Source organism: Salvelinus alpinus, chromosome 2 (genome assembly GCF_045679555.1).
Source record: "Salvelinus alpinus chromosome 2, SLU_Salpinus.1, whole genome shotgun sequence".
NCBI lineage: Eukaryota > Metazoa > Chordata > Actinopteri > Salmoniformes > Salmonidae > Salvelinus > Salvelinus alpinus.
In genome coordinates this window covers 49,532,567-49,547,967 of record NC_092087.1, presented here as the reverse complement: position 1 = coordinate 49,547,967, position 15,401 = coordinate 49,532,567, and the positions used below count along the sequence as shown (strand labels likewise).

Sequence of the window (15,401 nt, the reverse complement as noted above, 5' to 3'; positions counted from 1 at the left end):
TTTACTGTTGAGATCCTGTTGAAGGTAAATGGCCTGTGTCCGCCTCTCTGTGCTGTCAACTAACTGACCCCCCCCGCAGTAACACTCCCAACGTCTGGTTGCCTTCCAGGTCCTAGGCTATGCAGATTACGTCTTCACTAGCATGTTTACATTTGAGATCATGTTGAAGGTAACTCTCGCTTATGACGACAGAGAGCCTTGCTGTGCGTCACCTGCCGCCACCGCAGTACTTCCTGCCTCGTTTCACTTTTCCTTTTCTATTCTTTCTCTTTTTACTCCACGGCACCTCTTTTAACTAGCAAAACATCTAGGGTGTGTTCGTGTAAATTCACTCTGGAGTGCCAGAGTGCGCTCTGGGCGTTTCGTAAAATCCCGGAGCGTTGTCAGATTGTCCTAAAGTAAGTTCAGAGCGTTCCTCTCTCGGAGCGTTTAGAAGGCGCACACAGGACGCTCTGGCCGAGGAGTAGGGTTGATCCCGAGCGTTATGAACTCACAAGCACCCAAGCTAACTGGCTAAAGTTGGCTAGCTTGCTAGCTACTTCCAGACATAAATAACACCTCACTCTTGACCATTTTACTCACCCCAGCAGAGCTGGTTAGGCTGTTTTCATGTTATCCAGAGCGTTGGTGACTGTAGCTGTGCTGCTGGCAACAATTTTGTTAAGCTTTTTTGACGATGTTTACAGACACCGGCCATATTCAACGGGTGTTGAGCGTTCGTTAATGAATCAGTTATTCTGTGCTCTGGCACACTCAGACGAGAGTGCTCTGAAATCGGAGTAGATAGCCAGAGTGAATTCACGAACGCGCCCCTCGACTGTCATCCTTACTTACTAGCACGACACACACTAACGAACACACGAGTTGTTCAATTCCCGCTAATCAGGAAACGAATAATCCATGAAGGAATCAAAGGCACAAACCAACCCGGATTGGTGTCATCGTGTTTGTCACGTTTGGGAAAAGTCAACAATGAGTTGAAAAGGTTTTGGGAATTTTGACCCGACGACACTATTTTTGTGCACCTCTCCAAAAATGATGCAACTCTTTGTGCAAAGGGAAGAGATATGAATGTGCCGTTTAGGAGATGTAGCTTTGACTGATGTTTTGACCTGGATGTCGTTTGTGGAGTGTTGGGGGGGGGGGGTTTATAAACAAACATCTAAGGTCATCTCCAGTCAAAGCCGACTCCATGCTTCTGTTTCATACCGACTGACTGCTATTCAGATACTGAGCCATAAAAGAGGGGGCAAACCAACCATGTTCATGTCGAGCATGGGCTTTCCCCAGATTGACTGAGTGCTTAGAAATGTAGTGTTTCCCTCAGAACCCTTAAGAGGGCAGCCCAACCCTGCCCAGTCCTGTTGCGGGTCGTATTCATTACGGCACACCGTAGCAACATGTTTTGCAACGGAATGCGGGAAACTACGAGTTTCTTATTGGACCAGTTCAGATTAGTCCTTCCCCGTTTCAGTTATTTATTTCCTCGTTTGGTGCCGAATGAAGACGACCCAGCTCAGTTTGATCCTGCTGCGTTAGCAGTGCTTTCCTCTAGCGCCAGCTGGTCTCTACATTTACACGCACTCAGGACGATGAATCCTTTTCTTTTATGATTTGAACAAGACTTCCTTTCGCTGCGTTGTTTACTTCTCTGCCTGCTGAAGTCTGACGTTTTCTTTTTTTTTAAAGTGGAGCTGCTCTATTACCCCTTTAGACTGTGAGCTGTTAAAGAACATGAAGGAATGTGCTTTAAGGGAAACGGCCATACATGAATGTGTCAGTAAGGGCATGGGGTTTTCCAACCGGTAGGCCATTCAATCCTGTCATTTCTCTCAGGTGGTAGATATAATATTTGCCCTCAGCGCGGCAACAAACTGCACGATTTGTTGCCGCGGGTGACCCTGTTATTAGCCCGATTGTGAAGTGAATGACTTACTACCACATTCATGTACCACGGTGCCGCGGGGTGGCGACGGTAGCTGCTAACTTCCTGTTTTACTGAGTCTGAGTCTGAGCTCGCCACCCTGAAATAGAGTGTTCTACAAGAGTGTGGAAATACTGTATGTGGGTGTATGTGGGTTTGAGGGGAGTGAGTGTTTCTACCACTATATATATCTGCGTAGGTGTTTCTGCCTGTCTGGCGGTGTACCACTGTGTATTTGTGTAGTCGTGTGTGTCCCTGTTTGTGCGAATGTGCGTGTCGATGTGTGTATTTCTGTGTATTTTCTAAGTGTCTGTTACCCCGTCTAACTCGCTGTGCCCTTCCCTCCAGATGACCACATACGGAGCGTTCCTCCATAAAGGGGCGTTCTGTAGGAACACCTTCAACCTGCTGGATCTGCTGGTGGTGGGGGTCTCCCTGGTCTCCTTCTGCATCCAGTCAGTACCTGCTGCTACCCTCCACCCACACTATTTATGTTTCTCTCTCTCTCTCTCTCTGTCTTCATCCTCATATTCCTCACCCATTGTCCCTAGCCCTCTGTTCCTTCTCCCGTCCTAACACGTCGTGTTTTAATTTTATGGACACGGTCAAGTTTGATTATGGCAATGAATGGTTGTGTTTAGAGAGGGCGAGTTTGTTTCTGACAGGGAGTTCCTGTGATGTCTTTTAGGTCCTCCGCCATCTCAGTGGTGAAGATTCTGAGAGTCCTGCGAGTGCTCAGGCCCCTGAGGGCCATCAACCGAGCCAAGGGCCTCAAGGTACAGTACTGCCTCATCCTAAAACGTTTTACATCCTACTCTTTCTCTTTCAGTACCATATTACTTGCCGTAGTATTCGTAGAACAAGTGCAGTAAACTTGGGACAGTTTGTTGCTAAAAACCTGTACAGGTTTTTTTTTTAAACGACTTTCTAGAACTGCGTCGTCGCTGTACCTCCTTCTTCCTACGTGTTTGACATATATTGACCTTTCGCCAACGTAATGCCATCTCACTGTTCAGTAGCTGCTGACATTTGAACTTTGACCCCTGCAGCACGTGGTCCAGTGTGTGTTCGTGGCCATCCGGACCATCGGTAACATCATGATCGTCACCACGCTGCTGCAGTTCATGTTCGCCTGCATAGGAGTGCAGCTGTTCAAGGTCAACACCGTAACACCCGGCTCTAAGATCAGCACCGTTAACACGGATTGTGATGTCAATGGCATCGTAGCTTCAGTAAATCCCCGACCTTGAGGGTTCGTTTTGTAGCAGTACCGTTTAGAAGAACGTGTTGTGTTTGCTTTGCAGGGGAAGTTTTACCGCTGCACGGACGAAGCCAAGTCTGGCCCCGACGATTGCAAGTCAGTTGTTTTTTGACGCCTTTGTCCATCTACACACAGCAAACTGACACCATCCATTTTGTATCAGAAATACTTACATTTACCGTACAGTAGGTGTTCTGCAGCGTCTTTGATATGAGCGTGTTGCGCATAGACGGACATATTCACAACATTCACAATATGTTCTTTACCGTACGGTACATCATAGGACGAATCCTATATCCGGACCTCTGACCTCTAACCCCTGTGTCCTCTTGACCTCTAACCCCTGTGTCCTCTTGACCTCTAACCCCTGTGTCCTCTTGACCTCTAACCCCTGTGTCCTCTTGACCTCTAACCTCCCAGGGGCACCTACATCCTTTATAAGGACGGGGACGTGAACCAGCCGTTCCTCCATAAGAGAGTGTGGCACAACAGCGAGTTCAACTTTGACAACGTGCTCATGGCCATGATGGCTCTGTTCACTGTGTCTACCTTCGAGGGCTGGCCTTCGTAAGACACACCCACTCATATTATACACCCATATACAATATAATACACCTTCATATTTTTGGCCTTTTGTGTATAAAAAAAAACAGAAGTTAAACAAACGTGTGTTCTCGCTCCTCACACCCACACTTTTTCTCTCTCGCTCTCTCTCTCTCTCTGTTTCTCACTCTCGCTCTCTCTCTCTCTCGCTCTGTCTATCTCTCTCTCTCGCTCTGTCTATCTCTCTCTCTCTCTTTTTCTCTCTCGCTCTCTCTGTTTCTCACTCTCGCTCTATCTATCTCTCTCTCTCTCTCTTTTTCTCTCTCTCTCTCTCCTCTCTCTCTCTCTCTCTCTCTCTCTCTCTCTCTCTCTCTCTCTCTCTCTCTCTCTCTCTCTCCACTCTCTCAGGTTGCTCTACAAGGCCATAGACTCGAACAGGGAGAACCTGGGTCCCATCTACAACTACCGCATCGAGATCTCCATCTTCTTCATCATCTACATCATCATCATCGCCTTCTTCATGATGAACATCTTCGTGGGTTTCGTCATCGTTACGTTTCAGGAGCAGGGAGAGAAAGAGTACAAGAACTGTGAGCTGGATAAGAACCAGGTCAGAAACACAATTCCCTGGGCGTGCGTGTGTGTTCGTGAACACGTGTGTGTGTTCATGCGGTGTCTATGTGTGTGTGTGTGTGTGTGTCTATGTGTGACTATGAGTTGTGTGGCGCTACATGTCTAGACTAGCAGTTCTCCCACACTGGGTAAGTGTTCTGAGTGTGTTGCTATGCTATGTTTGTGTTTATAAACCGGGTGGTTCGAGCCCTGAATGCTGATTGGCTGAAAGCCGTGGTATATTTAAGCAGTAAGGCCCGAGGGGGTGTGGTATATGGCCAATATATACGGCTGAGGGATGTTCTTTCGCACGTTGCAACGCGGAGTGCCTGGACACAGCCCTTAGCCGTGGTATATTGGCCATATATCACAAACCCCCGAGGTGCCTTATTGTCATTATAAACTGGTTACCGACATAATTAGAGCAGTAAAAATATCCTTCTTGTCATACCCTTGGTATACGGTCTGATATACCGCGGCTGTCAGCCAATCAGCATTCAGTGCTCGAATCACCCAGTTTATAACAGACCACCCAGTTCGAACCACCCAGTTTACACCATGGGTATGACAGAAAGTCATTTTCATTGTTTTAATTACGTTGGTAACCAGTTTATGGTGGCAGTAAGGCACCTGGGTGGTATATGGCCAATATACCACGGTTAAGGGCTGTATCCAGGCACTCTGCTTTGCGTCGTGCGTAAGAACAGGTTTATTGGCCATGTAGCCGTGGTTTATTGCCTATATACCACACCCCCTCGTGCCTTATTGCTTAAGTACTCTACTATACTATGTGTACAGGTATGTAGTGTATAACCGTGTGTGTTTAATTATATTTTAAATGTAACCTTTATTTAACTAGGCAAGTTAGTTAAGAACAAATTTTTATTTACAATGACAGCCTAAAAGGGAACAGTGGGTTAACTGCCTTGTTCAGGGATTCGATCCAGCAACCTTTCGGTTACTGGTCCAACGCTCTAACCACGAGGCTCCCTGCCTCCCCGTGTGTTCTACAGCGTCAGTGTGTGGAGTATGCCCTGAAGGCCCATTCGTTGAGGAGGTACATCCCTAAGAACCCCTACCAGTATAAGTTCTGGTACGTGGTCAACTCCACCGGGTTTGAGTACATCATGTTCGTCCTCATCATGCTCAACACACTCTGCCTGGCTGTGCAGGTAAGAAGAAGCTCAACCCAACCCGTTCATAAAGCCCTAGTTGTGTAGCAGCATTCACTGTTAGGCAATCTCCTGCAGTACAACCCCTGAGCATCTCAGCTTCCTAGTGCTTTGTGCAACCTCTTTATTCTTCTATACAATATCTGGCACTTACATCTGCACTTTCTCTACGTCCACCCCTCTCTGTCTGTCTCTGTCTGTCTCTGTCTGTCTGTCTCTGTCTGTCTCTATCTCTGTCTGTCTCTATCTGTCTCTGTCTCTGTCTCTGTGTCTCTGTCTGTATCTGTCTCTGTCTGTCTCTATCTCTGTCTGTCTCTATCTGTCTCTATCTCTGTGTCTCTGTCTGTATCTGTCTCTGTCTGTCTCTATCTCTGTCTGTCTCTGTCTGTCTCTATCTCTGTCTGTGTCTGTCTGTCTGTCTCTATCTCTGTCTGTGTCTGTCTCTGTCTCTTTGTCTCTGTCTATGTCTGTCTGTCTCTGTCTGTCTTTATCTCTGTCTGTCTATCTCTGTCTGTATCTATCTGTCTGTCTCTATCTGTCTGTGTCTGTCTGTCTCTATCTCTGTCTGTCTGTCTCTGTCTATCTGTCTCTGTCTGTCTCTATCTCTGTCTGTCTCGCTGTCTTTCTCTGTCTGTCTGTATCTGTTTCTGTGTGCTTCTGTCTCTGTCTATCTGTCTCTCTCTCCCTCCCTCCCACCCTCCCTCTCTATCACTCTCCTGTCTGTAGCACTATGGCCAGTCTGCGACATTTAACTATGTGATGGACATCCTCAACATGGTCTTCACTGCTGTTTTCGCTGCGGAGATGGTGCTCAAACTCATCGCCTTCAAACCCAGGGTAAGGACACGCCTGCACACAGACACACACACACACAGATGCATGCACGTGTGCACACAGATGGACACACATCTCACATACGTAGATGCCGTTTCATTCTGCACATTTGGCCCATTAGGTTTGCAGGTGTCTTTGGTTCTTGTGTGTACAGTACCTTTATTATTATTAGTTGTTGAGGATAAGGACCGGGACCCAGTAAGAGACTGACTGGTGTGGTGCAGTACTGCAGTGCCTAGAGACAGGACTCTTTCTCTTTTTCTCTTTTTCTCTCTCTCTCTCTCTTTTTCTCTCTCTCTCTCTATATCTCTATCTCTATCTCTCTCTCTCTATATATATATATCTTTATCTCTCTATCTCTCTCTCTCTCTCTTTTTTTTCTCTCTCTCTCTCCCTCTCTCTTTTTCTTTCTTTCTTTTTCTCTCTCTCTCTCTCTCTGTGTGTGACTGTCACCTACTAGAGCATGTCTCTGAAACGCTAATAAGTGGCCAACCTAACTTTCAAACACATTAACATTTATAGATCACATTTGTGTTACACCCAGTCGTTGACAATACAGTCGTACATTGGAGTAGATGCACTTAACATGCAGATATTGTTTGAAAGTAACTGAAATGACGCCAGTAGCTCCGTACTAGTTAAGGTAATACAGTATTTTCGTATTAAACCTCACCACTTAACCCCCGCCTACACTGTAAACTGTAAACACTACTCAAAACTTTTGACGAGTCATTACTCAAAACAATAGCGTCACTGTGACCCTATGGGCGGTCCAGATTTTGAGTAACGCCCCCACTAAGGGACGCCTACAATATAATCCTTCCTTTGCCTTGCCTTTTCCGCTGAATTGTAGAGTCACCACCCACGACTGCATTTGCTAGTAACAGATACATTGAATGTGTTCATTTTCAGTCCTGTGGCCTTCGCCAAGTGAGTTCCTAGGCGAATGTTATCTTTATAATTCTTTATGACGATACATTACATGTCTCATAAGGCCTTTTTGCCCTAATTCCGTGGCCTGAAACGCAAGGTTTTGTGGTCAATTAACAATTTCTTTGTGGATTTTGATGTGTGCCTCGAGTTATTGTCTGGTTGGAAGATCCAGCCTCCTGGCAGAGGCAACCAGGTTTTTGGCTAAAATGTCCTGGTACTTGGTAAAGTTCATGCTCCCGTTGCCCTTAACAAGGGCCCCAGGACCAGTGGAAGCAAAATATCCCCATAACATCAAAGATCCACCACAATATCTGACAGTAGGTATGAGGTTCTTTTCTATGCATCCTTCTTTCGTCGCCAAAGAGATCTCTTTTCATATTTTCCGTACGCTCATCTTTACCAAGGGGTGCCAAACAATTTGGGTAATGACTGTAAACACTGTATAAATTCATTGATCGTCTGAACAGCTGTGAACAGCTTGAACAGCTGTGATCGTCTGTCGGGTAGAGGAGTTCATTGTAATGTAACATTTTCTAAAGGGAAAGGGAACGTTCTGGATGTTTCGCCTCACTGAATACACCCCTGGTCTTAGGTTATATGGGCTGCTGTTTCTGCTGACTTCAGCTCCTCTGCTACCAAAGGGCCTCTGTCGGTAACTCTCTCTCTGGTATTGATTATTCAGGTCTTGATGGCTTCTTTTTCTCTTTGTCTGTCTTCTCTCCTTCTCTGGCCCTCCCTGCTGCCTCCCGTACATGCTCCTATCCACACACTGTACTCCTCTTCTCTCTCCTCTCTCTTTCTCTCTCAAATTCCTCACCCCCCTCTCATCCCCTTGTGTGTTGCGGCCTGACGTAACAGCACTATTTCACTGATGCGTGGAACACGTTTGATGCCTTAATTGTAGTTGGTAGCGTCGTTGATATTGCTATCACTGAAGTGAATGTAAGTACTACCTTTTCTGCCTCTTCTGTGAAACTGAAGCCGTACAATGAAGCCAGAGTGCCAGTAGCACCAGTATTATTCCTACGCGTGTCCTGGGGTTGAGGAAGACGCTTAGATTTAAGTCGAGTGAACATTAGACCGAGAGAGTAAATCCCAGCGCCTTCCTCATGTCAGTCTCCCTCTCCCCTCGTGGATTCTATATTATTTTACATTAGGCCCACAGTGCCCCCTATGTTAGCTAGTTGGTACTACACTGCTGCTGCTCATCACTTCATACTTGGCGTGAAACTGATTCAGATCGCTATATTAGGAAATGTACTGTTTATGTGTCTCAAATGATATTCTGTTCGGCAATATATACTCTATTGGTTTTCAGTCTGCTAGTGGTTCTATTGGCTTCCTCTGTACGGCTTTAGTCTTCTTGTAATTCTTGTCTTGTACTCTCCTGTCTGGTAAAAACATGTAGTGTCGCTATTAAAATGAACCCCCTGACCTCCGTTGTACAGCAGCTTCTGTTCATTCTGACACTCAGGTCGTGTGCAATGCATTCCTACTGCGTGGTATGGTACGACGTGGTGACATGTTTGATTGTTGAAGCGAGTGTTACGATGCCTCGGTGCACCCGGACGTTTCCCAACAGAGGTGTCCCACACGCTGTAACCATGGCGATCTGTAGATGGGTTACGAGCCGTGCGATGTCGCTTGTTGTATCCGCTTGGTCGTCTAACCCTTGAGCTCGTGTTCGTTCTGTTTCCATAGAAACTTGTAGAGGCTAGTATGGCAAGGATCCAACTCATCCCTTTCTGCGCGTTAATCTGTTTCGTAAACAACTTTGTCTTCGCGAATCCCTTCACACTGATAATGGATTACGAAACTCCAAATGAGTCATCGAACGTTTTGTCAGTTTGGGCAACAAACCAAAAAAAATTGCGTTTGTAAAGAAATGTTCTGAGATGATGTAACCATTAGGCAAAAGCTAGAGGGATATCTGTCGACCATGCTTCAAGATCTGGCAGTACTTAGGCCTGGTTGAGTTAGTCTGCCAAGACAGGGTCAAACGGTGGGTGACTACTACTTAGAACTACCGTAGCAGACTACCGCTGGAACGTTCTCTGCATAGCCTGGTCGGGTAGTGCTCTGTTGAAAAGCGACCGCGACTAACTTAACTCTACTAACGCAACACTCTCTTAAGTCACATGCGGCACCGTGCAGTGTGCATACTGTACACAATGTCAATAATGTACATACAGTATGTCAGTGCATGTCACATGTACCCGTTGTCAATGAATACACACACACTCTCACTCACACACATTTTCATAGTAGATTATAGGTGCAGTGTTGCAGAGCTTCACTGCTCAACTCTCTCTCTCTCTCTCTCTCTCTCCCTCTCTCTCTCCCTCTCTCTCTCTCTCTCTCTCTCTCTCTCTCTCTCTCTCTCTCCCTCTCTCTCTCTCTCCCTCTCTCCCTCTCTCTCTCTCTCTCTCTCTCTCTCTCTCCCTCTCCCTCTCCCTCTCCCTCTCCCTCTCTCTCCCTCTCTCCCTCTCTCTCTCCCTCTCTCTCTCTCTCTCTCTCTCTCTCTCTCTCTCTCTCTCTCTCTCTCTCTCTCTCTCTCTCTCTCTCTCTCTCTCTCTCTCTCTCTCTCTCCCTCTCTCCCTCTCTCTCTCTCTCTCTCTCTCTCTCTCTCTCTCTCTCTCTCTCTCTCTCTCTCCCTCTCCCTCTCTCTCTCTCTCTCTCTCTCTCTCTCTCTCTCTCTCTCTCTCTCTCTCTCGCTCTCGCTCTCTCTGTCTCGCTCTCTCCCTCTCTCTCTGTCTCGCTCTCTCCCTCTCTCTCTGTCTCGCTCTCTCCCTCTCTCTCTGTCTCCCTCTCTCTCTGTCTCGCTCTCTCCCTCTCTCTCTGTCTCGCTCTCTCCCTCTCTCTCTGTCTCGCTCTCTCCCTCTCTCTCTGTCTCGCTCTCTCCCTCTCTCTCTGTCTCGTTCTCTCACTCAATCTCTCTCTTTCTCTCTCTCTCTCTCTGTCTCTCTGTCTCGCTCTCACTCGCACTCTCTCTCTTTCTCTCTCTCTCTCTCTCTCTGTCTCTCTGTCTCGCTCTCACTCGCACTCTCTCTCTCTGTCTCGCTCTCACTCGCACTCTCTCTCTTTCTCTCTCTCTCTCTCTCTCTTAGTGCTCTACTTTCAGTGCTGTTTCTCTGGAGTCACCATATGTCAGTGTGTCAGTGACTGTGTTCCTGTTTTATGTGGATATGAATGTGTTAGTGCATGACTCTGTGTGAGAGCTGGTATGTGTGTTTTCTGTGTTTAACATACATATGGTGTGTGTGTGTGTGTGTGTGTGTGTGTGTGTGTGTGTGTGTGTGTGTGTGTGTGTGTGTGTGTGTGTGTGTGTGTGTGTGTGTGTGTGTGTGTGTGTGTGTGTGTGTGTGTGTGTGTGTGTGTGTGTGTGTGTGAGAGCCCATTTCCATCTCCCATTGGCTGTTGGTTTGCATGCTGCCATTCTGCCTCACTGTCTTTCACAGATAGACGGATAGACACTCCATTCAGTTGGGCTGTTTTAACTTCTGTTCTAGGATCTATGTACCTCCTCTCCTGATGCATGCTGGGAAAGTGTCAGGTGTTCACCCCGTCCTCCCCATGTCCCCCCCCCCCCTCCCCCTCCCTCCCTCACACACAAATGGCGATGGGCCCTGCACCGGTCAGTCCGCCTGCTCACTGACCTTTTGTGACCCTTTGTGAAGTTTGACCCTTCTCTCTCGCCACACCTCCCTTGTCTATTTTCCCCTCCAGACAGAATGGCCCTGGAGCTCAGAGCACAGCTAGGGCATGTTGTTCACCCGGCACAATGCTGCAACATAGAAATAGAATGAAATAGAATGTACAGACAGTGGCGATTTAATATTGGATTGACTTTTACATTCTATTTCTTTCCGCAGCGTGTTCTTCCTAAGCAGAAGTAAGGTCTGCTTCTGCTTAGGAACACAATTAAAGCAGCGCAATCAATATCAAAGTTCGACCAGGGTCAAAAGTTGAAACACAGGCAAAGTAGCCAGCATCAGGCTTCACTAACAGTCATTCACAATCAGTGTGAGCCTCACGGAAGAAACAGAGCACTTATAGCCAGGCCATAAGCAGATCTGATGACTGTAATCTCTGGTGGTTCCATCAACGCGGTAGCTGAGTCTGAGGTTCTTTGTTGATCGTGCGTTTGTGTCTCTGTGAGTGATTGTCTCTCTGTCTTCTGTTCTGTCTTCCCATGTAGTGAAGCTCTTAAAGCTCCCAACGGAGCTCATGTTGTAGAGCAGGTCCAGGTGTGTAGCCTTCAGTCAGGTGCACTTCTCTGTCACTTGATCTCTCACCGCTCTCTTCCTCCAACTATTCTGGTTCTCTCACTTTCTTTCTCTTGCTCCCTCCCTCTTTCCCTACCCCCGAACCCTCTCTCTCTCCCTCCTCTCTCCCCCCCTCTCTCTCTCCCCTTTTCCTCTCCCCCTCTTCTCTCTCTCTCCCTTGATCTCTTTTACTCTCTCCGCACTGGACCGTGAGAGCGTCCTCTAGCGGCGACTCTGATGCAGGGCACTGACTGTTGACTCGCATGGGGGGTTTTGCTGCGTGCGACGCTGACAGATATCACTGACGGCTCCTCCTCATCATCGAAACTTGTCTCGCGTGTACACGTGCGGCGCTTGTCTGCGGCGACGTGGCAATGCCGAACACACGCTCCGTCAAACGCTGCAGGTTGGCCAGGATTACCTAGAGAACCTCCCCAAGCGTTATTATTCCACGTGTTGTGACGCTTTGCTCGTTCCGGCACCCCGTAACGTTCCTGTTGTTCAGTGTGAGCCACTGCGGGAGATGATTGACCTGAAGCCGTAACGTTCCTGTTGTTCAGTGTGAGCCACTGCGGGAGATGATTGACCTGAAGCCGTAACGTTCCTGTTGTTCAGTGTGAGCCACTGCGGGAGATGATTGACCTGAAGCCGTAACGTTCCTGTTGTTCAGTGTGAGCCACTGCGGGAGATGATTGACCTGAAGCCGTGTCTGACTGGAGTTACTCTACTCTTACTGTCCCCCTGTTGATGACATCACTCAGTGTTGTTCCTGTACTGTTGCTGTGAAGTCATACACCCTGAAAGCGTACAGTGGTTCACAGTTTCTCTCACAGTTCTCTCAGTTTTCACAGTGGTGTTTTGATGAGGAATATACTGTTTTCCCATATAGGTGTTGACAGCTGCATTTTAAAGCGTTTTGACTAATACAATGTGACTAACTTTGTGTGTGATGTTTTACTAAATGTGTGTCGGTGGGGTGTGTTTGTGTGGATTTGTGTGCCGCGCGTTCGTGTGGATTTGTGGGCGGGAGAAACGGAGAGTGTGAGTTAGCGTAAGATCGATGATTTTCAGCCTTAAAGGAAAAATCCACTCAAAAACGATATTTTGCTATTTTTTTCATTAGTCCAATGTTAACACAGTCCCAAAAACAGTATTCCTTAAGTGACATACTGGAAAGGTTGAAGTACAAATTCTGAATGAGTTCTGAATCATATACTGATGACAAGCCAAAAGCCAATAGTGATATTACATGAGTGGAGGAAAGGTTGTTTATTGGTTACCATAGTTACCGAAGCACTAGTAGTATGACCTGTTGACTGATAGGAATGGGTTATATATGAGTTGTGTGACAGTCGCTATAGCAACGCTGTTATAGTCGGGGTTAACGTTACGTTTGGAACCGTCCTACCCATAAGCGTCATAATAAGAATCAGCGTCAGTCAAATGTTGTTTCATAAACATTGTTCCAACGTGATCCATGTGTCCAGCCACAAGCTTTTCTTTCGCCCCCTAAGATCACATGTTACCATCACACAGTGAGTGATGAAGTCGTGTTTCAGTCTTAAACGTTACCTTACGTGTTACACTGCCTTGTATGCCGGTCTTAAATGCAACGTAAGCACCACGTAGAAGTTGTTAAGCCGAACTGTATGTTGTCTGACAGTCTTAAACGTTTAACGCGCTGAGATTCTGTTCTTTGTGTCCTTAGCGTTATGTTACATAGGGGTTGTGATTTAGGTGTGCGTGAGTCCGGTCTTTCAGTGTTACATAAGCCTCAAGTGTCGAGACAATGTTGTGTGTCGGTCTCCAACGCAACGTCCGTTTTTTTAAGTGTGATGGTATATGTGGTTAAGTGTGAGTGTGTAAGGGTGCGTACGTCTTAAACACGTTGATGACGTTGCGATCAAGTGTGCAAGTATAAGGGATAACGCTGTGATAACGCTGTGATAACGTTGTGCGAGTCATTAACACAGGTCTTTGATTTTTAAAGCCAACGGAGGCTCCTCAGGTGGATGAGTCGGGGGTAAGATGCTCTTCCCCCCCAATCAGGGCCTTGCCCGCTCTTCTCTGGGTTTTCATTGGTTTATGTTGATTTGCTTGTTTATTTCTTTTGTCTTCTATCTATGTAACCTCCTCTAATCCTCTACATGGCCTCTTGTATAACCTCGCCTTTTTAATTTATACAATTAAAAAGTTTACTTTCCATTCTGAGAACAGTTTGGTTTGGGGTTTTGACAGTTCTTTTTGGTTGTATTTTCTGTTGGTTTGAGTCAGTTTGCTTTGGCTTTTTTTGCTCTTCATATCCCCGTTTTCGTTTGGGCATGTTGTTTTTTGAAGGAGAGTGTGTCGATCACTCAAACGTGGCGGTGTGCATCCCCCATGGCGAGGGCGGGTTCTCTCCGCTCCTCCTCACGTTTGTAGCGCTGACACCGCCGCATGCTCTCCGCCGTGCCATGTGGCCCCTGCGTGGGGCGGCGAACCGTGGATGACCCATTGGGGTAGGGGTCATGACCTTTGCTATGACATTTGACTCCTCCTGGCTGACCTCTCGGGTGGGGGGGGGGGGGGGGGGTGTTATTCCCACTGTGACTCTGCATGCAGTGACTCTGGACCGGGGGGTTACCATGCTTGTGCTGATGTGTCCAGTCGAGTTATGGCAAGGTTTTCTCTCCCTACGGCATGCGGTCCTGTCCCTCTCCTCCCCTGTAGGGCTGTACTGTAGCAGGGCTCCTGGTAGAGCTTCACGACCAGCCCCGTAGATGCAGATGCCTATCAGCTTCAGCCGTCCTGCGTAGGGGACTACTACTCCCACCCTGTCACTTTAAACTCCTGTCAGTCAGGTTGTACTGGGTTTTCCCAACCTCTCCTCCATGATAGAACAGATGTGTGAAGTGGCTGGTGGTCGCCGAGGAGAGAGTTGGGGGGGAAAAACTCCCTTCTACATGCCACAAGTCCAGGATTCGCCTGGTTTTGAGAGGAAGTGTCTTGATGTCCCTACCGGGAATACTTAAAGGAATGTGAAATATACTGGGGACTTCTAAAGCCTCTTTTAATCCTCTTTCCTAGACTGATCTGTAGTTCCGTAGTTAACTTGTCCCAGTTGAGCGAGGATTAGTTCATGTTACCTACGTCACGTAGTCCCCATCCCTCGAGCAACCCTCGGTTGTCTCAAAGGTCACAGGTTCACGGGGAGATTTTAGGCGATGTCAAGATGCGGCACGCTGAATCAGCTCGTATGTATCTCACATCTCAGCCTCAGTAGACCTTTAGGATCGCCTTTGGACTAAGTGTACCTGCGTGTAGTACGCTGAGTACTGTTAAGTGCTTGTCCATGGCATTGAAGCACAGCCAGGTTCCCTGTGTACACACTCACACTCACACACACACACACTCCGGTCCTCTGACGCTGCCTCCGCCCCCTACAGAACACGGAGGACAACGCTCGCATCTCCATCACCTTCTTCCGCCTCTTCCGAGTCATGCGATTGGTCAAACTGCTGAGCAGAGGGGAGGGGATCCGCACCCTCCTGTGGACCTTCATCAAGTCTTTCCAGGTGAGGACGACCACACCCCTGATAACTCATCAGTCATTTACCAGGCTGTTAACTTCTAACGAGTCAGAAACCCGGATCCGGGAGCACCCCCCACCCCCCACCAGTAAAAAAGCTGAATAGCATAGCTAGCATAGCGTCACAAGTAAATAGTAGCATCTAAATATCATTCAATCACAAGTCCAAGATACCAGATGAAAGATCCACTTCTTGTGAATCCAGCAATCATTTCTGATTTTTAAAATGTTTTACAGGGAAGACACAATATGTAAATCTATTAGCTAACCACGTTAGCAAAAGACACCA

General features: G+C 47.3%; 1 protein-coding gene across 4 annotated transcripts in view; it reads left to right on the top strand.

Annotated features, from left to right (window-relative positions):
• Window positions 1–15,401, top strand: part of LOC139564067 (voltage-dependent L-type calcium channel subunit alpha-1D-like) — a 116,783-nt gene that overhangs the window by 77,662 nt on the left and 23,720 nt on the right. For 3 of the 4 annotated variants that reach the window (XM_071383295.1, XM_071383287.1, XM_071383285.1), the window contains 12 exons: window positions 110–169; window positions 2,273–2,379; window positions 2,613–2,700; window positions 2,974–3,081; window positions 3,229–3,281; window positions 3,606–3,752; window positions 4,137–4,338; window positions 5,354–5,512; window positions 6,239–6,349; window positions 8,138–8,221; window positions 13,535–13,567; window positions 14,970–15,098. In XM_071383295.1, the coding sequence (XP_071239396.1) occupies window positions 110–169; window positions 2,273–2,379; window positions 2,613–2,700; window positions 2,974–3,081; window positions 3,229–3,281; window positions 3,606–3,752; window positions 4,137–4,338; window positions 5,354–5,512; window positions 6,239–6,349; window positions 8,138–8,221; window positions 13,535–13,567; window positions 14,970–15,098 (1,281 nt within the window). The remainder of the gene's footprint in view (window positions 1–109; window positions 170–2,272; window positions 2,380–2,612; window positions 2,701–2,973; window positions 3,082–3,228; window positions 3,282–3,605; window positions 3,753–4,136; window positions 4,339–5,353; window positions 5,513–6,238; window positions 6,350–8,137; window positions 8,222–13,534; window positions 13,568–14,969; window positions 15,099–15,401) is intronic. The other variant, XM_071383291.1, reaches the window with a different exon arrangement.